The sequence below is a fragment of the Ctenocephalides felis genome, unplaced genomic scaffold (assembly GCF_003426905.1).
Source record: "Ctenocephalides felis isolate EL2017-DRISC unplaced genomic scaffold, ASM342690v1 CF-g0.4_SCAFFOLD_01492, whole genome shotgun sequence".
Lineage (NCBI taxonomy): Eukaryota > Metazoa > Arthropoda > Insecta > Siphonaptera > Pulicidae > Ctenocephalides > Ctenocephalides felis.
The window spans coordinates 52,427,437-52,448,017 of record NW_020537646.1 but is presented as its reverse complement, the minus strand read 5'-3'; the positions used below and the strand labels follow the sequence as shown (position 1 = coordinate 52,448,017).

Below are 20,581 nucleotides of genomic sequence, written 5' to 3'. Positions count from 1 at the left end.
AAAAGAGAATTATTTACCTGCATGATTAGACACTCACTCATTTCTTTTCAGACGAAGAAACAAATTTTGTAATTCATTTTTTTTAATTATGTCTTTCTTGAGTTTGTTATGTGAGACAAAAAGTATTATTCCCTCGATGTTAAGGGATGACGATTTGGTAACAAACTGATTATTGAACGGACGAATTTTTAAGAAGATACACTTGACTTAAAATCTATGTGCATGTGTGTGCGTGTTGTTTTTATATATCAGGAAGTAAATACTTAAATTGTTGATCTTAAATGGATGGCGATATTAATTATTAACTTCCCGAAGGAGAAGTTTATGTTTTCATCAAAAAATCCGATTTGCTAATTTTATGTTTTCTCGACGTTTCAAGCCATTCTGAATCGAATGAGACCAAATTTGAAAAAAGTATGTGTGTGTGTGTGTGTGAACAGATTTTTTGCCGTAAATCGACGTTTTCTCCAAAAACGGCTGGACCGATTTGAAAAAATTTGAAAGCCATTCGATGTATCTCGATGAAGACTATCCTTTCTAAGTTTTGTGCGGCGATCGGCCGTGCCGTTTCTTTGTAAATTGCAGAAAAGTGAAAAATTTTTCGTTCACGTTTTAGCCCGCAATTCTGAATCGATTCTGAAAATTCAAAAACCATTCGATAGATATTGGTTGAGAATCGTGCTGATTAGTTTTTGGTAAAGATCGGCCGGGCCGTTTTCTTGCAATAAAGTTTTTTAAAAAAAAATTTCGACGATTTTTATGATTTTTTTTTGACGGTAGATACCATAGTTTTCTAGGTCATACTAAAATATTACGGTCCTACGACAACTCTTTTAGCTTTAAAAATTCGTCAAAGTTTGCAAAAATTGGTGTCGTTTTTTTGACATTTTGTCAAAATGAGATCTTTGATCGGCGTTTTCTCAAAAACGCCTGAACCGATTTCAGAAATTTAAAAGCCATTTGATGTATTTCGGTGAGGACTATCGTTTGCCAGTTTTGTGCGACGATCTGCCAAGCCGTTTCTTTATAATTTGGAAAAAAGTGTTATACTTTTCGTCCACATTTAAGCTCATCCTACCGAACCGATTTTAAAAAATCAAAAACTGTTCGAAAGATATTAGTTGAGAATGATACTGATTAGTTTTAGGTGAAAATCTACCGAGCCGTTTTCTTGTAATTAACTATTGAAAAAAAATTTAAGCCGATTTTTATGGACTTTTTTTAGTGATAAATACCATGGTCCTATAGAACTTACTGAAATATTACGGCCTTACGACAGATAGTTTGATTTTAAAAATTCATCAAAGTTTGAGAAAATGAGTAGTTCTTTTGAGATTTGTTAAAATTAAAATTAGACTATTTACTTGGTATAATCATAGAGTACTTGGTCTTGAACACAATAAACCATTAAAGTCCTAAAAACTGGTTCAATTATATAAAATTTGCTTTTAGAAAATACTCGGAGTCAAGGTGTTCGTTCGTTTTCAATTATGTGTAATAAATCCACTTGGAATACTTTTAATGACTCATAAATTAATTTATTTTTTATTGATTAAGTCTATTATTTAAACATATCGGGAAGTTCATGTAACTTGCCTTAAGGCTAAATACCAAACCAACTAGTTTGTCAAAAAATTTAAATACAAATTATGTAACAGGTTGTGATCTGATCTAATGTTAACACTATTAGGAGCGTTCATAAGTATAAGACAGTGTGTCTTATACTTATGAGCGCGTTTTTTTTCACCGATGGAACAACTGCCACGATCTAAACAATTAATTTTATAAACGGCATCGTTGACTCTGTCTGATGGAGATTTAGATTTTAAAGTAGAAAACAGGGAACGAAGTACGTTGTTAAATGTAAAAACAAAAAAAACTTTAAAAACTTTGATTTACCGATTTTGATTGATATAACATTACATCAATATTGAGATCAAGATAATCTAAAATATTTTTAATTATATTATTGATTGAATGCATATATATATATATATATATATATATATATTTTGTAGAGTTTCGAACAAGAATCCAAAAATAATACAAAATAAAAAACAAGAAAAGTTTTTAAAAAAACAATTTCTTTATTTAATTATTTGTTTATTGTCGACGTTTCGGAACTAGGTACGTTCCATCTTCAGGACATCTGTCAAGAAACATGATCTTGATGAGATTTTTGCAAACAATATGTTTAGGAAAAGAAAATAGATTTTTCTTAAATAATGAATTAAATTGTAAAAAATATAATAATGTACAGAAATATGATAATATGTTCAAAATAAAAATGATAAAAATAAATGAGTGGATTATCAAAACAGGATATTAAACATAATAGAAAATTTTTTTGAAAGTTATGAAAATTTTTTAAGAAAAGGTTAATGACAAAGTTGAATTAATTACCTGTATGTTTGAATATTTGTTAGCACTTTTTCACTAAACAAGCTTTTTTAACAAAAATGATTTTGTGAGTTAATTTTCCGCCGAATAATTAGATTTTGTTAAAAAAGCTTGTTTAGTGAAAAAGTGCTAACAAATATTCAAACATACAGGTAATTAATTCAACTTTGTCATTAACCTTTTCTTAAAAAATTTTCATAACTTTCAAAAAAATTTTCTATTATGTTTAATATCCTGTTTTGATAATCCACTCATTTATTTTTATCATTTTTATTTTGAACATATTATCATATTTCTGTACATTATTATATTTTTTACAATTTAATTCATTATTTAAGAAAAATCTATTTTCTTTTCCTAAACATATTGTTTGCAAAAATCTCATCAAGATCATGTTTCTTGACAGATGTCCTGAAGATGGAACGTACCTAGTTCCGAAACGTCGACAATAAACAAATAATTAAATAAAGAAATTGTTTTTTTAAAAACTTTTCTTGTTTTTTATTTTGTATTATTTTTGGATTCTTGTTCGAAACTCTACAAAATATACACAAATCCAAGACTCTACCATTCAATATATATATATATATATATCTTATATATAAAATTCTTCTGTAACAGGGTATGAATGGTTTATCCTTTTAAACTATTATTTGGATTTTCATAAATCGACCTGAAGTTTGTTCGGGGAATTTTCTAGGATTTTTTGATTCATAGAAATATAGTTAGATTGTAGAAATAAATGGAAAAAATAACAAGAAACCGCTTATCATTGTTTGACCTTGAAAATATTTGAAGCATAGTTTGACATTGAAAATAAATGAAAACTGTCATTTGCCATACATTTCCATTCACTTATAGGCTATTAAAATATAATATATTTATGATTATAAATAAGGAAAATGTAATGCCGACATTATTATTACCAAAAAGCTGCTGAGATGTGCAAAAAATTAAAGTAATATAATAAAATATAGTCAATATGCGTCTGACAGGTGATGTAGTCTGCGCATGCGTCTCACGATTGTGAAATGTCAGTTCATTTATATACCCTATATTAAAATTCAATTTGACAGATTATAATTTTCTAACTAAACTTTAAAGAAAAAGTAAAAGCGTAGTTTGCTTATATCTTCAGAAATATACATTTTAACGAAAATAATGAAATGAACAAAATTATATAAATTAAAATCTTAATAAATCGCTGTTTTGTAGTGTTCTTACAATATTAATCTAGATATGCAAATGGATTGTTATAGTGCTCAAAATAGGCTTTAAAATGAGTAGTTCTGACGCATACAATGTTTTTTACATTTAAATGAAATAGTTTACTTGTACCATTTCCACCAAAATTAAAAATTATCGTATTCTATCTAGAATTAACTTGGTTTAAGAAATTTTGATGGATTCTAGAGAATACCACAACTTTAGTACAAACGATTTCCAAAAAACTCATTATTTCATGAAAAAAAATCTATTTTGAAAAAAACAACCAATTTCTCATTATTATATCTTTGAAAGAATAAAAGATACGTATAAAGGTATACTCGTATAGATGAAAATTTAAGGTCTTTTTCTGACTAATAATTGCTTTTTATTGTTTTACTGTTACACAAATATTGATAGAGCTATGATTGTTTAAAGTGTGCGCGGCTGTCCAACCAGAGTGTTTTTCGAGCCCTTTAACCTTTTGCCGTTCCAAAATAAGAGAATTTACGGTAAAGTTTATGATAGAGAAAGTTGTAGGTCATTTAATTGCCTTTAGAATAGTTTATTATAAGTTCTGATAAAATCGGAATTAAATGAGTTATAATCCAATTAATGCCGGGGGTGGTAAAAGAGTGCAAATTGTTTTCACTTCTAAACTTAAGTTTAAGATTAGCCTATTTCCAAAATATCAAGCATATTGAAGCACAGTAAAAAAATTCGCAGGACACACGTTTTTTTCCTCTCTATTTACTGCAATAATTTTATTGATTGTAGGTTGAATAGACATGTGAGGAATTTTGCACTTTGCAACACTTTATTTCATTTTTTACGCAAAATTTAATACAAATTCTTTGACTTTTCAATTCTTCCATTGTAAAAATCGCCGAGCTCAGAAAAACACGTCGAACCTTAGCGACTACCACAGACAAAGTAAACAGTGAATATCGCTGAAAATTTCATCATACTTTAGGGGCATGTATACCAACACAATAAAAAAAAAATTTGACAATCAGACACTCCAGACCCGCGAAATTTAATTATTAGTAATTCCGGGTACTTTTTGAACACACCTCGTATATATATATATATATCTATATATATAAAAGAGGATCGCCTTATGTGCTACCACTTATAACTCACGAACGGCTGAACCGATTTAGATGAAAATTGGCAGGGAGGTAGTTTAGAGTCAGGAGAAGGACATAGGATACTTTTTATCCCTTTATTTCATTCTAATTTAAAATTAATTATTTATAAACTATCCATGTAGTTTATTCAATCTATGATACTATCAATGATTTCATCCATGACATTTGCATTCGATTGTCAAATGTCATTCGGTGTTTCTAACCTCTATTACCTCATGTTGAATATTAGTTAGTGAATGAATATTAGTTCTTGATTTTATATATATATATATATATATATATATATATATATATATATAAATAAGGTGAAGTGAAGTTTCATTAATAATGCCGCGACCAAGACGATCGAATCTTTCCCGACAAAGCAGTAATGCAAGAAGACTGCAAAATACTGTAAATGCAAGAACTGAAGAACAAGAAAGAATTGCACGTGAACAGCAACGCGAAAGAATGGCTCGACTTCGTGCTCGAGGTAACAACATAGATCAACAAATAGTTAACTTGCGATGCAGAAGAAGAAATTTGAATCGAGAAGCATTTCAATACGATTGCAGCTATGATTATAGCTTGCATCCTAGCGTCTGCATTGGCAAAATGGACGTAGTTTGCAAGTATTGTGGTGCATTGAAGTTTTCCCAAGAAACGCCTGGATTATGCTGCCTTAATGGTAAAGTCAAATTGCCATCGTTGACTCCGCCACCTGAACCATTGTATTCATTGCTTTGTGGCGAAACACAAGAATCACGCCACTTTCTTGCTAATACTCAAAAATACAATGGTTGTTTCCAAATGACGTCATTTGGAGCAGATATTATCGAAGAACGAGGATTTAATCCGACATTTAAGGTACTTATTTTTGTACCTATATAGAATGTAGTTAAAGAATAACTTACTTCATCTATTAGCAAATTCTTAACTTTTTCTCCCACCGAAAAAAGATTTTATAACACAGTTAATACTGTCGGGTTTTTATTTTGTAGATACAAGGACAAATTCATCATCGAATTGGATCATTACTACCTTTTGAAGATACACAGAATAAATTTTTACAAATATATTTCATGGGCAACAGGGAAGAACAACTTGATCGACGACTAGAGATCAATGCAGGAATGAAGCGAGCAATTCTTCAAGACTTACAGTGTCTGCTTCATGAACATCATGCGTTGGTCTGGTTGTTTAAGAGTGCTTTAGAGCTCATGCCAAGCGATGACTATAAAGTTGTCATCAGAGCAGATAAACGACCATCTGGAACACACGAAAGGACATTTAATGCTCCAATAGTAGACGAAGTTGCCATCCTGATTGTTGGTGAACAATTGGAAAAACGCGATATTGTGCTTTCACGTCGCGACACTGGGCAACTGCAACAAATATCTGAAACACATCGATCATATGACTCATTGCAATACCCGCTGATGTTTTGGCAAGGAGAAGATGGATATTATTATAATATTAAAATGAAAAATCCATTGAATGGTGAGAATCAGTATCATAATTTATTTCATTTATTTGTGAAAGACTCCGCTTTAAAATAAAGCTTTTTTAAAAAATAATCAATGTCTGTATTGTTTGCCTTTAAAATTTGCCTATAAAATGAATAATTTTCAAATTTTAAATTTCAGGCGAAGAAACTACAAAGAATGTTAGCTCAATGAATTATTACGCATATCGTTTGATGATTCGTCATAATGCTGACAACTATTTGCTGCGGTTTCGTCGATTGTTTCAGCAATATTGCGTTGACATGTATGTTAAAATAGAAACGGAACGTTTAAATTTCATTAGGTTCAACCAAGCCAAACTGCGTTCTGAGGAGTACATCCATTTACGTGATGCAGTTAGTACTGAAGGAAATGCAGCTAATATTGGCCGATTAACTATTCTGCCGGCGACATACATTGGTAGCCCACGACATATGCATGAATATGCACAAGATGCAATGACATATGTTCGTCATTACGGTCGACCAGATCTTTTCATAACTTTTACCTGCAACCCAAAATGGATAGAAATTACTGAATTGCTGCTTCCCGGACAAACATCAAGTGATAGGCACGAATTACAGCACGTATATTCAGGCAAAAAATTCGGTCCCTGATGAACTTTATTGTTAAAGAGCGCGTCTTTGGAGAAACTCGATGCTGGATGTATTCAATCGAATGGCAAAAGCGAGGCTTGCCACACGCACACATTCTTATTTGGTTAGTGGAAAGAATTCAGCCTGACCAAATAGATGATATCATATGTGCCGAGATTCCTGATTATGAAGTCGATCCAGACCTACATGATGTTGTTACTTCTAATATGATTCATGGACCGTGTGGTGCCATCAATCCCCAATCACCTTGCATGGTCGATGGAAAGTGCTCTAAACGATATCCACGGAAATTAACAGCGGAGACTGTCACTGGCAATGATGGTTATCCGCTGTATCGTCGTCGATCACCAGATGACAACGGTCAAACTGTCACAACGAAAGTGAAAAGAATGGATTTCGTTGTTGACAACAGTTGGATTGTTCCATATTCGCCACTCATTTCTAAAACGTTCAAGACGCATTGCAACATTGAATACTGTAATTCAGTTAAGTCCATCAAATATATTTGCAAATATGTCACGAAAGGCAGTGATATGGCTGTTTTTGGATTGCAATCCTCGAATGACAACGATGAAATTTCACGCTATCAAGTTGGTCGTTATGTGAACTGTAATGAAGCGATTTGGCGTATATTCGCATTTCCCATTCACGAACGTCATCCTACTGTTATGCATTTGGCGGTGCATCTGGAGAATGGTCAACGAGTATATTTTACGGCTTCAAATGCTATGCAACGTGCTGAAACACCTCCAGCAACTACATTAACCAGTTTTTTTGCAATTTGTCAAAGAGATCAGTTTGCACAAACTTTGCTTTACTCGGAGATGCCACGTTATTATACTTGGAATGCTTTATCGAAGAATTTTCAAAGACGGAAGAAAGGCAATGCGGTTCCTGGGTATCCAGATGTGCGTTCTACTGAAGCTCTTGGTCGAATGTATACAGTTCATCCAAAGAATATTGAATGTTTTTATTTGCGGCTGTTGCTGGTAAATGTGCGTGGGCCAACGTCATTTGAGTCACTACGAACTGTTAATCATGTAATATTTCCAACATATCGTGCTGCATGTGAGGAATTGAAATTATTAGAAAACGATAGTCATTGGGATACGACAATCGCTGAAGCCATTATCTCTGCATCTCCAAGCCAGATACGCACATTATTCGCTATAATTATTTCGACATGTTTTCCATCAAATCCATGTAACCTGTGGCACAAATACAAGGACAATATGTCAGAAGATATTTTACATCAAATTCGTGTTAGTTCTAGAAATTTCGATATTGAGATGAATGAGGAAGTACACAATCGTGCTTTACTCTTGATCGAAGATATCTGTTACCTCATGTGCGGTAATTTATTAATCAGGTTAGGCATGCCAGCACCATGTCGTGAAATGAATGACACATTTAATCGAGAATTGGAACGGGAACGTGAATATGACCACCAGGAATTAGATTTAGTAGTTCAAACAAATGTTCCCTGTTGAATTGCCAACAAAAGGAAGTTTATGATACTTTAATGAAGGCAATCGATGATGAAAATGGTGGTTTATATTTTCTAGATGCTCCTGGTGGAACTGGCAAGACATTCCTCATGTCATTAGTTTTAGCAAGTGTTCGGGCGAGATCAAACATAGCGGTTGCAGTTGCTTCTTCTGGAATAGCAGCCACATTGTTAGAAGGATGCCGTACGGCTCATTCTGCATTCAAATTACCGTTAAATCTTCAAACTATTGAAGAACCAACGTGTAATATTGCAAAACACTCAGCAATGGCCAAAGTTTTAGCGGTATCGAAAATCATCATCTGGGACGAATGCACAATGGCGCATAAACGTGCATCAGAAGCACTTAACCGAACATTAAAAGATTTACGCAATGACTCAAGATGTTTCGGAGGAGCAATGATTTTACTGTCTGGCGATTTCCGCCAAATACTGCCAGTAATTCCAAGATCTACAGCTGCCGACGAAATAAACGCTTGCCTCAAATCGTCAAATCTATGGCGCTATGTGAAGAAACTGCAACTGACAACAAACATGAGAGTTACATTGCTTAATGATACATCTGCTGAAGTTTTCTCGAAGCAATTGCTGAGTATCGGTAATGGTCAAGTACCTGTCGATGAATCGAGCGGATTAATATCATTTCCAAACAATTTTTGTAATTTTGTCTCATCAAAAGACGAACTTATCAACAATGTATTTCCAGAAATTGTTTCTAATAGCAAAAATAATGAATGGTTGAGTGAGCGGGCAATTTTAGCAGCAAAGAATAAAGATGTAGATGACCTAAACCACATAATTCAAAATAAAATAATTGGAACAATGCTTTCATTCAAATCTATTGATTGCGTCACAAATGAAGATGAAGCCACCAACTATCCAATTGAATTTTTAAATTCTTTGGACGTGCCTGGCTTACCACCGCACAATTTACTCCTAAAGGTTGGCTCCGTAGTAATAATGCTTAGGAACATAAACCAACCAAAACTGTGCAACGGTACGCGTTTGGTGGTTACAAAATTGATGAACAATGTAATTTACGCTACCATAATGATAGGAAAATTTAAAGGTGAGGAAGTTCTCATTCCGAGAATACCGATGATCCCAACCGATCTGCCGTTTGAATTCAAAAGATTCAATTTCCAATACGTCTCGCATTTGCCATGACCATCAACAAATCACAAGGGCAATCCTTAAAAGTTTGTGGTTTGAATTTGGAACATTCATGTTTTTCCCATGGTCAACTATATGTGGCATGTTCACGGGTCGGAAAACCATCTGCGTTGTTTGTTTTTGCGCCTGATAACAAAGCAAAAAATGTTGTGTATAAGAAGGTACTTCAATGAAGAGGCACTAAAATGAATAAATCATTATGAATGATTAATGTTGCTATTTTATTTCTATTTTTATTTTTTCCATTAAAAAAAAAGCTTATTTATTGCCATTATGGCGGAACAAAGTTCGCCGGGTCAGCTAGTATATATATATTGGGTTGGGTTGGGTTAAACTTTTTTAGTGACAAGAAATTGGCATCAAGGGAAGAGTGTGAAAATCAATTGCTGGAGTTTTTAGCTAATAAGGACCAAGACTTTTATGAGAGAGGCATAATGAAGCTACCATTAAAATGGCAACAAATTATAGAACAAAATGGTGCATATTTAACCTAAATCAGACAATGCAAAACATGTTAAATAAAGTCTTGAAGTTCACGTAAAAATAATGGATTTCTTTTTCCCCAACCCAATGTATGACAAATATATTCTGAGTGGATAGATAGATATTAATTTAGAAATATGAACAAACAACACTCTTTTTTGCACTTATTTATTAAATAATAATTTCACAAACGTTTCGAGACTAGGTTTGTCTCATCATCAGTGTGTCAGCATTATGTGTTATCCTTTACAAGTCATTCAATATACTGTCTTCTGCCTCACCAACGATCGTCGGAGCCCGAATTCTCTATTCAATGCGCTATGCGACTTGACAATGAGCTATGCACTTGAGAATGAATAGAGAATTCAGACTCCGACGATTATTATCTGCTCATTTGGTGGCAGCTAATTATGATACCTACTCTGAAATCAATAATAAAATAATGAAAAAATGTGTGTGTAAAAACAAACTTCAACTAGTGAATTCAAGATTAAGTGTTAATATATCAAGATTGTGGTGATAAAATCGGCGCGTTCCTAAATAATAAACAAAATAATAACTAATTATTCTACAAATATCAACCAATAACTAATAACTGTAATAAATAAAAACCAAAACTATGATAAAATAGTACTCCAGTATAAAATACCACAATAATAAAACAAATTATCAAATAAAACTAAAATAATGTGTTAAAACTGAGTAATTAAGTGGTAGTCAAGAAGGCGATTCTATTGTGTATATTCGAGCCTAGCGGATAACCTGGACAAGGATTTATACCTAAGCAAGGGCAAGGAACCATTCAATCACAAGATGCATTTATTGATGCATGTGACTCGTTACATGTAAATTTGTTACCCGAGGAAGCATATAAATTATTTTAAATAGTAAAAAGTAAGTTAGTTACCAAGTAAAGTGTTAGTAAACGTTATCCGTAATAAAATTTCAAATTATTCAGTATTAAAAACACATTTATGTAATATTATGACTAAACTACTGTGTACACTTTATATTCCAAACGTATCGATATTAAGCAATTTCAAAATGAATCAGTTAAATCTTTTGGCGACAGAATTTTGGATATAGTTGATCAAATGTATAGTAAAGACTGCGATTCTCAAGGGCAAGTAATAGCGGAAGGAGTACAAATGTTTATATGGAGATGGCTGTTAGAAGTTTTGTCGATGGTATCAAAATTCCATTAAAAAATTTAATTAAATCATGTAGATTCGATGACTTAAACGATGCTATCAACTTTGCAATAACTAAAGATTTAATTTACTTTCATCTCACGTTGACTTAAATTGTGAATTATGTAAAAAATAGGGCACAACGCTAATAATTGTTTTTTTAGAACAAAATATAACCCAAAATAATTTTTCTAAGACCTGTAGTTATTGTAAGAAAATAGGTCATTCAATTAATGAATGCAGGCATCACAATTGTAAAAGTTTTATTCAAACATCGCATAGACTAGTATCCTCAACCTCAAAAATAAAAAAAGAATCTTGTTCATAATGTCAAACGGATAGTCGGGCGGAAAACGCAAAAACAGAAGTCGTAAATAAAAACGAAATAGTGAGCTAATTTGTTTGTTTTTACATATCAAAAAGAGAACCGAGATATATATATATATATATATATATATATATATATATTAAAACAAGTGTGTTGAGTCAGGCAATATCACCAAGTGAAAAAAACTAAAGCAATTAGGAAAACAGCTTTAATAATCCATACGTTTCAGTCTTCATCGAGACCGACATTTAGTGCAATACTAAAAAGTTTATTTGTAATTAATTTAGTAATGGAAATTGATACAACATATTAGACTTAAAAATAGATACTCATAGACAAAAACAATTAAACACTACACAACACTAATTGACACAATATTAACGCCAAGCTATTTAGTTCAAACATTTAAAACTAATTATGAATTAGAATTAAAAAACTAACATTTTTATTAAAATATGCAAGCTGGTAAAAACATATGGTTACGGAAAGTAGTAAAAAGGGACACGTTTATTCAGTGATAATATGGTTTGAAAAATTGTCGAGGAATATTTTGTAATCATTTCAGAGTGATTAGCTGTCAAGTCTCTTGTTGATTGCTTTGTTGCTTAATGATATTAGACAACCTTCACTAAATCTTCTTTTAAATATATTGGTTTTAAAATGTAAAATACTCGGGTATAGAAAATCAATTTTATGTAGAAGGGTGTTAATATGATCTGAGAGCATTGTTCTATACTGATTTTTATTTTTTGAATTATTTCTATGTTGAGACATTTTTTTTGTAAGTTTTGGCTAGTTTCGCCAATGTAAAATTCTTGGCAATTTAGACAATTCAATTTGTATACTAAATTACATAAAATTTTCGGATCTACTTTAGATTTTAATTTAGTAAATAATGTTGAAAGAGTGTTATTTGAGGTAAAGATTACCTTAATATTATGTTTAATGAAGAGTTTTTTCCATGCGTAGTATAGATCGTTTATAAAGGGTGAGGTAATAGTTCCGACGTACTTTTCGCGGTATGAATAAAAAATAAACATTTACTAAAAAATGGCAATCGTTCAAATCTTAACAACGTATCCTACGCCGATGCCACTAAAAATAATCGTTTCGTTCAAAACTCATCACCAGATTCTTTCACTCCAATAAATGAATTGTTAACCGAGTTCAAAATTATGTACAATATACCAACAAAATTCAGCTATTCTAAATATGCTAACCATTTTAGTAAACAGCTTAAATAATGGTAGAAGCAATTAAAATATGTCATTGGAACGCGAATGGCGTCATTCAACGTAAATACGAATATTTTGGAAATATTTCTGAAACTCAATCTAGTCGATATTCTACTAATTTCCGAAACTCACTTCGATGAGAAATCATATTTCAACATTCACAATTACGTAACCTATTCTGCAAATCACCCGGATGGGAAATGTCATGGAGGAGCAGCAATCCTTATAAAAAAACACATTAAACACCACGCCCTGCCCCCTGTTCAATCAGAGACTATACAAGCTTCTTTAATCTTAGTGCAAACCAAAAATTATAGTATAACACTAGCATCTATTTACTGCCCGCCAAAATATAAAAATTTAGCCGCTGATTATGCATCATTTTTCAACAGTTTAGGCAATAAATTCATTGTCAGAGGCCAGTGACGTCGGAACCAAATTTTTGCTGGGTGGGCTCGTTTTTTTTTTTTTTAGAAAGGCAACTAGTGGTCTCGTTTTTTTTAGAGATATTAGCCCATATAATTTTTTGAAATTGATGGGTGGGCTCAAGCCCACACAGCCCACACGGTTCCGACGCCACTGTCAGAGGCGATTTCAACTGCAAACACACATCATGGAGATCTAGACTAACCACGGCCCAAGGAAAAGAATTACTAACATCAATAAATGAAATAAATGCTTCACATATAACTACTGGTCAACCAACATACTGGCCAACCGATGTCAACAGAATTCCAGCTTTGCTTGATTTCTTTATATTAAAAGGTATTCCAACTTGGCAATTCATTATTGACCCTATTTTTGATTTATTTTCCGACCATTCCTTTTCACCGACCAATTCTTTTAACCTATTTTTCAAGTCCGATTCCAGTTTATCGTCTTTGCAGTTTATTCAATAAATTTACTGACTGGAACAAATACAGAAACAGTATAAATTCAAAAATGTTTTTGAATAAAACTATCATTGATGCATGCGTTGAATCAACACCAAGTATCCCACCACGAAAAAATAATCAAGTAGGGTAGGGCGGGGCTAGTTGAGCAAATTTTTACTTAAACAGATGTAGCACCTCAATGAAAAGTCTCAATAAATTGCTATACGGCTTAATAGATTTGTTGTTTATCGCTTAACAAAAGTATTAATACTAGTTTTTGGTAATAAGTAAAATTTAAAAGCTACAGCTGTTTAAATGCAAAAAGTCAAGTATGCTCAATGTACCCCATAGGTGGGGCAAGTTGAGCACTAAGAAAGTATAATGAAATTATAGGTTCAATGTCGATTATTGATGAAATAAAATAAGTTTTTAATAACCAGTTCTATATTTATAGTCTTTATGGACAGAGAAAACAAAACTTATAGTAATTTGCTTTGAATAATTAACGATTAATTAACCTAGGAATTATTTTACCATTATATTCAGTATTTTTGTTTAAAATCATTATTTCTTTATATCATTACTCATAGACTTAGCTTAAATCCTAAAAATAATAATTAATTTCTGGAAGTTAATGGTAATTGTCTTAGTGACAGAACAAGTATAGCAACTATGCTCAACTAGCCCCAACTCGGAATTTCAAAATAAAAGTGAGTTTCTAAAAAAACCGTGAGATTTATACCCAGAATCTCTGTGCATATTAAAAGTACTATAATTATATGAAAGAATAAAATTTACCTGGTTAAAAATAAATAACATTTGACTAAACTAGACGAAAACTCGTGATGAATTACGTTTTTACTTTTTGGTCTCAAAATAAACAAAACGGCCGTGAGCCTCACTCATTTGTCCAGCGGCCACTAGCGATCGCGGAATGTTTATTTCTCCCAAACCTCTATCTTTCCGCCATAGAATGCCTAAACGGACGGTGAATAGTTTTCGAGATATTTCGATTGCTCAACTTGCCCCTATGCTCAACTAGCCCCGCCCTACCCTAATACCATCCAATATAAAAAGATTTATAGCTGCAAAGAAGAAGGCCAGGCGGAGGTGGCAACAAACTCATTGGCCGGAGGACAAAAGTAGTTTTAACCAAATTTGCAATAAATTAAAGAAAATCATCGTCATTTGGAAGAATGATTCCTTTAATTCATATGTTTCGCAGCTAATTCGCAGCCTTTATTTAGAAATCTATAAAGAACAAACAGAAACCTGTAATGTCAAAATCGCCTCTCAAAGCTTGCTCTCAGAACCACATAACTTGGGCTAAAAGTGCAAAGGATTTGCAGAATACTTGATTAAAATTTTCAAAAAACAAACTTGTCAGCTGAAATTGAAATATTGAATACCCTTCAAGGAAATCGCCAGACGTCTACCATAAGACCTTTTAAACCAAGTGAAATCAAAAATAAAATCAAAGTTATCAAATTAAAATCAGCCCCCGGAAACGATCAAGTCTCTCCTAAAATGTTAAAAGAACTTCCATCAAAATGTTTCTTATTTATCACAACCATTTTCAACTCCATTCTTCAATTTAACTGCTGGACATCTGTTCGGAATAATGCAAAAATCATAATGAACCCAAAACCAAACAAAGATTCATCTGACGTAAAATCTTATAGACTTATAAGCCTGCTTCCATCTCTATCAAAAGTATTCGAAAGACTATTTTACAAAGACTATTAGAAGATCATCCCGAAGAATCCTGGATACCTAACCACAAATTTGGTTTTAGAAGACGCCACTAAACAATACAGCAATGCAACAGAATAACCAACTCAATCCTCACAGCCCTGAATAAAAAAGAATTTTGTGTAGCAGTTTTTCTAGACATCATCCAGGCCTTCGACAAAGTTTGGCACATGGGATTATTATATAAATTAAAGAAAACATTTTCAAAATATTTCACAATTTTGGAATCTTACTTATCAAATAGAACCCTTCAAATTAAAGAAAATGAAGAACTCTCCTCTACAAAACCAATTCATTCCGGTGTTTCGCAAGGTTGCGATCTCAGTCCATTACTATATTTGCTATGCGCCAATGATAAGCCACTCGATCCGACATTAACAATAAGCACCTATGCTGATGACATCGCTATTACCTCAAGTCATAGAGATGTGACAACAGCTACTTCTTTACTTCAAAATTACCTGGCGAAAATAGAACTATGGTTAGATGAACGGAACATAAAAACTAACGTTAAGAAATCTCAGCACCTCATCATTTCACTGAAAAGCCACACAAATCTTGCCTTGTATTTGAATAAGACTATTATACCAAACCAGGATTCCTTAGAATACCTAGGAATACATATAGACACTAAACTAAATTGAAAAACGCATATTTCAAAGAAAAAAAAACAAATAGATTTGAAACTGAAGGAAATAAACTGGCTAATGAGAAGATCATCCAAACTGTCTCTAGAAAATAAACTTATATTATAAAAAGCAATAATAATTCCAATATGGACTTATGGGATAGAGCTATGGGGCTGCGCCAGCAAGAGCAACATTCAAATAATCCAGAGAGTCCAAAACAAAATTCTGAAAGTAATCTGTAAGGCTCCGTGGTTTATGATCAACCACATGATCCATAAAGACTTAAAAATTCCTACAGTAGCGGAAGTTATTAGAAACAGAAGTCTAATCTTTCAAAACAAATTGGATGCACACGACAATCCGGAAATGCAAACAGTACAGACAGCCGAAAAATTAAAACGCTTGAAAAGAAAATGGCCCAGTGATCTACCGTCAACAACATAATTTTCTTTGTTTTGCACAGGAAAATTTTCAAATAAGTTACTTTTAATTATTATTTAATATTGATTATTGTTTTTATTATTAATACTATTATTTTAATTATTATTTATTCATTTATTTATTCTATTTACTTTCTTTAACTCCTTTTATTCTATTTTTTTTCTTCTTGACTTTGATTTTCAATACCATAACTTTCAACTTATAGATTGTATTGTAATCTGATCAGTTAAAATTAGCAGAAATAAGAAAAAGACTTTTTGCGGTTTGGATTTCCCGTTGAAAAGTTATGGCTGTTTTGGAGGTATAGAATTCTGTTTCTAGTTATGGATTGAATCAAATGTTGAGGGTAAAAAATTGAATTGAATTGGAATTGTCCATTTTATAAAATTGAATGAAATTTTCCATTTTATTCAAACAGACGAACATACCTTTTGAATAAAATGGACAATTCCACAGTACATAACGATTTACCCGACTCAGAATCTCTTTCTGGTGTAATATGATTGCCATACATTAAAGAATTGTATGTTACTTGGAAAAAACTTTTTTATAAATCTGGACTTTGACTTGTAAACAATTTTAGTACAACCACTAGTATTATTTTTACCAGAACATTTAATATCGAACGACTTAGAAATCTCGTCTATCAAATGATTTGTCTAGATTGTAATTTAATTTACATTGGAGGAACAAGCCAGAAATTAATTAAACGTTTACAACAACATAAAAACAATTCAAAAAATCCAAGACAATTTAAAACTATGATTCGGAGCATATTTATACTTTAAAACACAATATGGACTTTTCTAGCCCGACTGTACTACAATTCGAATAAACTTTATTCAAACGAAGAATTATAGAAGGATCTTTTTTAACTATTTATAACAATAAAACAATAAATAAACGGAATGAACTTAACACGCTGTGCGACACAAATATCTTTTATCTGACTATAGTTCTAATATACTTTAAACAAATAATTTCAACTTTGCAATTCAGTTTATATAATTCTTATAAATATTAGACAATGTTACAATATTAATAATAATTGATTATTATTGATTGAAAACATCGATTATTGATTGAAAACATCGATTATTGATTGAAAACATTCAGTATTCCTCAAACATTTCGTTACGGTACGGGAAGTATCAGCAATTTGCTTAAGGCACGATGCCATACACCCCACTAGTTTAGATAGTATTTACAAATTTCTCACAAAACAATGAAAACGTCGCGCAAAGGATTTGCAATTCGGTTGCAAATACATGTGTAGAATCTTGGTAAAAATATTTTTTAAAAAGTTTCACCATTATATCTTCAACGAGCCTACGAACAACACACTACCTATTTGTGATTTTTCAAATTAGTATTCTGTAAAAATATTGTGTAATTACAAGTTTAATGTCTATAATACATAGTACTATACCAGTACCAGTAGAAATACATCTGAGCTGGAGATGTTTTTAATGCAAGCTAAATATTTAAACCTGTAGCCAATGTTAAAAATGTTGAGCCCACGTACGCAACGTGCGATTAATATGAGCGGTATATAAGACGGCAAATATTAGATTTACATGAATTTTCCATATTACTAAATGTGGGATAAATATGAGCTATATATGATGTGTTTTGCATATGATTTTTCCATATTGCTGAATGTGGGCGATATATAAAACGCTGAATATGAGTTTTACATGGTTTATTCATATTGCTGAATATAGGCTATATATAAGAGCAATATAATTGTAGGATTTAGAATATAGAATTATTCACATACAAATCATTTACGATTTTGCTAATAAAGAACGAATGTGAAATACGTTTTTTCTTGTATTGCTCAATCGGAATGGAAAATATGGTTTCTCATTTTGTAGAATCGGTATGGAATAAATAAATATACTTTTTTGTAAAATCTGCTTTCCGAAATTATTAATCATATATTATAATATATCTATTTTTAACTTCCCGTAGGGTAATAGGGTCGATTCCTATTGATAGGGAGATGAGCTAATTAGTTTTTGGCAAATGCAGGTCCTGCCGTTACGGAGATACGGAGCAAAGAGTGCAGAAAATAGAAATCAAGTTTTTAAGTGAACAGCATCCGATTTGAATGATCTAAAAAACATTCAATTAGTAATGATTGGGAAAAGTGATTATTAGTTTTTGGCAATGGCAGGCCCAGCCAGTTCGAAGATATAGAGCTAAATATGCAAAAAATGGCAGTTTTTGAGAGAACTAAGCGTCCAATTCAGATGATTCAAAGAACTTTCAGCTTGTTTTAACAAAATAATTGATTTTGGAAAAAAATTGTATAATTTTTTTTTGTATATCGAAAATGATTCAGATTTTATTTTTAATTCTGACTATAGTTCTAATATACTTTAAACAAATAATTTCAACTTTGCAATTCAGTTTATATAATTCTTATAAATATTAGACAATGTTACAATATTAATAATAATCTATTTGAAAACATTCAGTATTCCTCGAACATTTCGTTACGGTACGGGAAGTTCCAGCAATTTGCCTTAAGGCACGATGCCATACACCCCACTAGTTTATATTTTTATTTTAACTTTGTGTTTTCATTCAGTCTTCGGACACGGTACCGATAACATCGAAGCAAAGCCAAACATTCGATATTTAAAGTGTATTAATATTTATCTGAAATAATTTTGTGACAAAGTGTAAACAAAACCTTTTATCAGGTATAAGTTTCAGTGAAATGTCCCCCTTCGGTGGGGACCAAGAGACCAACGGTCTAATAGTACAAACATTTAATGTTCTCAACAATATGGATAAATTAGATGAAAATGAAACAATTAATACTCCAAGTAGCCCAGTTCCGAGCACCAGCGCATTACAAACTGCAAGTACATCTAGCAATAATTCTCAACAAAACAATGCAGCAATACTGAACACAACCGGCGTTTCTTAGCAGGTAATTAGCAACAAAAAACGTAAAATAACACCGAAACCATTAGATTCAATTACCATAACTCAAAATCGATTCACGGCTTTATCATCTATCAATATGGACAATGACAGTCCAGTTCAACCAATTGTAAACAAACCTCCACCTATTTATGTGTATGGCGTCGATAAAATAAACGACATGAAATAAGCAATCAACAAAATCATTCCACGCGAACAATATTTTCTAAGAAGTCTGGCAAATAATAACTTCAAAATTTTTTGCAGCACAATTGATCAATTTTGAAACTTATCTAGTTATTTAAAAATTGCAAACGTTGTCTTCCATATGTATCATTTGAAAGAAGAAAAAGCCTATAGAATTGTGATTGTGAGAAACCTACATTTTACCACTGACATCGACACTATCAAATCGGAATTAGCAAAGCAAGGTCACACCGTTAGGAACGTAACAAACATCAGGCATAGAATATCAAAACAACCTTTGAATATGTTCTTCGTCGACCTCGAACCAGCAAGCAACAATAAAAAAATCTATGACATTTATAAAATATCAAACAATATAATCCGAATTGAGCCTCCAAAACAAAATAATAATATCATACAGTGCACACGCTGCCAATTATATAATCATACCCAGCGATATTGCAACAGACCATATGCCTGTTTAAAGTGCGGAGATGACCACAATACTAAAATCTGCCCCAAAGATCCCAAAACCCCAGCGTGCTGCTGTCTCTGCGGAGGGGCCCGCACTGCTAATTATCGCGAATTATGCGAATACTACAAAGAAATAAATGACCAAAGAAATAATTTTCTCAATAGTAAGTCAACCGAAAATACGAGATACAAAACAACACTCCATAACATAAACAAACAAGACAAACCTCATACATTTCCTCCAACATTCAAATCAAGAAACCCCGACTTATCATACGCAAACATAACAAGAAATTCTTTTACAAATTTCAATAATCCTATTACGGACTCAGAACCTTTATCCCTTTCCTCATTTCTTCAAGAATTCAAATCCTTATTTAATCAACTTATGCAACAAAACAGCATGGTCCTCAATATGTTAGTTTCACTCATGAATAAATTGAACAATGGCAAAGGTAATTAAAATAGCACAATGGAATGTCAACGGCTTAATACCACATAAAAACGAATAAG

General features: G+C 32.1%; 3 protein-coding genes across 3 annotated transcripts; all 3 read left to right on the top strand.

Annotated features, from left to right (window-relative positions):
* The first annotated feature begins 5,072 nt into the window (after positions 1 to 5,072).
* Positions 5,073 to 6,858, top strand: LOC113371383. The gene is made up of 3 exons (XM_026612011.1): positions 5,073 to 5,603; positions 5,738 to 6,236; positions 6,383 to 6,858. Exons 1-3 carry the CDS (start codon positions 5,085 to 5,087, stop codon positions 6,856 to 6,858), a joined length of 1,494 nt encoding a protein of 497 aa, XP_026467796.1. The 5' UTR covers positions 5,073 to 5,084.
* On the top strand, positions 6,858 to 8,348 carry LOC113371382. The gene has a single exon (XM_026612010.1). The coding sequence runs from the start codon at positions 6,858 to 6,860 to the stop codon at positions 8,346 to 8,348; it is 1,491 nt and encodes a 496-aa protein (XP_026467795.1).
* Positions 8,349 to 8,380: 32 nt separating this feature from the next.
* LOC113371381 (ATP-dependent DNA helicase pif1-like) lies at positions 8,381 to 9,532 on the top strand. The gene has a single exon (XM_026612009.1). It carries the CDS (start codon positions 8,381 to 8,383, stop codon positions 9,530 to 9,532), a length of 1,152 nt encoding a protein of 383 aa, XP_026467794.1.
* The last annotated feature ends 11,049 nt before the right edge of the window (positions 9,533 to 20,581 follow it).

Excerpts from the sequence above, each read along its gene's own strand:
- LOC113371383 (XM_026612011.1), top strand. The coding sequence starts at position 5,085 with ATGCCGCGACCAAGACGATCGAATCTTTCCCGACAAAGCAGTAATGCA. Across the intron at positions 5,604-5,737 it reads GATTTAATCCGACATTTAAG|ATACAAGGACAAATTCATCA; the intron begins GTACTTATTTTT and ends TTTATTTTGTAG. Across the intron at positions 6,237-6,382 it reads AATGAAAAATCCATTGAATG|GCGAAGAAACTACAAAGAAT; the intron begins GTGAGAATCAGT and ends TTTAAATTTCAG.
- LOC113371382 (XM_026612010.1), top strand. The coding sequence starts at position 6,858 with ATGAACTTTATTGTTAAAGAGCGCGTCTTTGGAGAAACTCGATGCTGG.
- LOC113371381 (XM_026612009.1), top strand. The coding sequence starts at position 8,381 with ATGAAGGCAATCGATGATGAAAATGGTGGTTTATATTTTCTAGATGCT.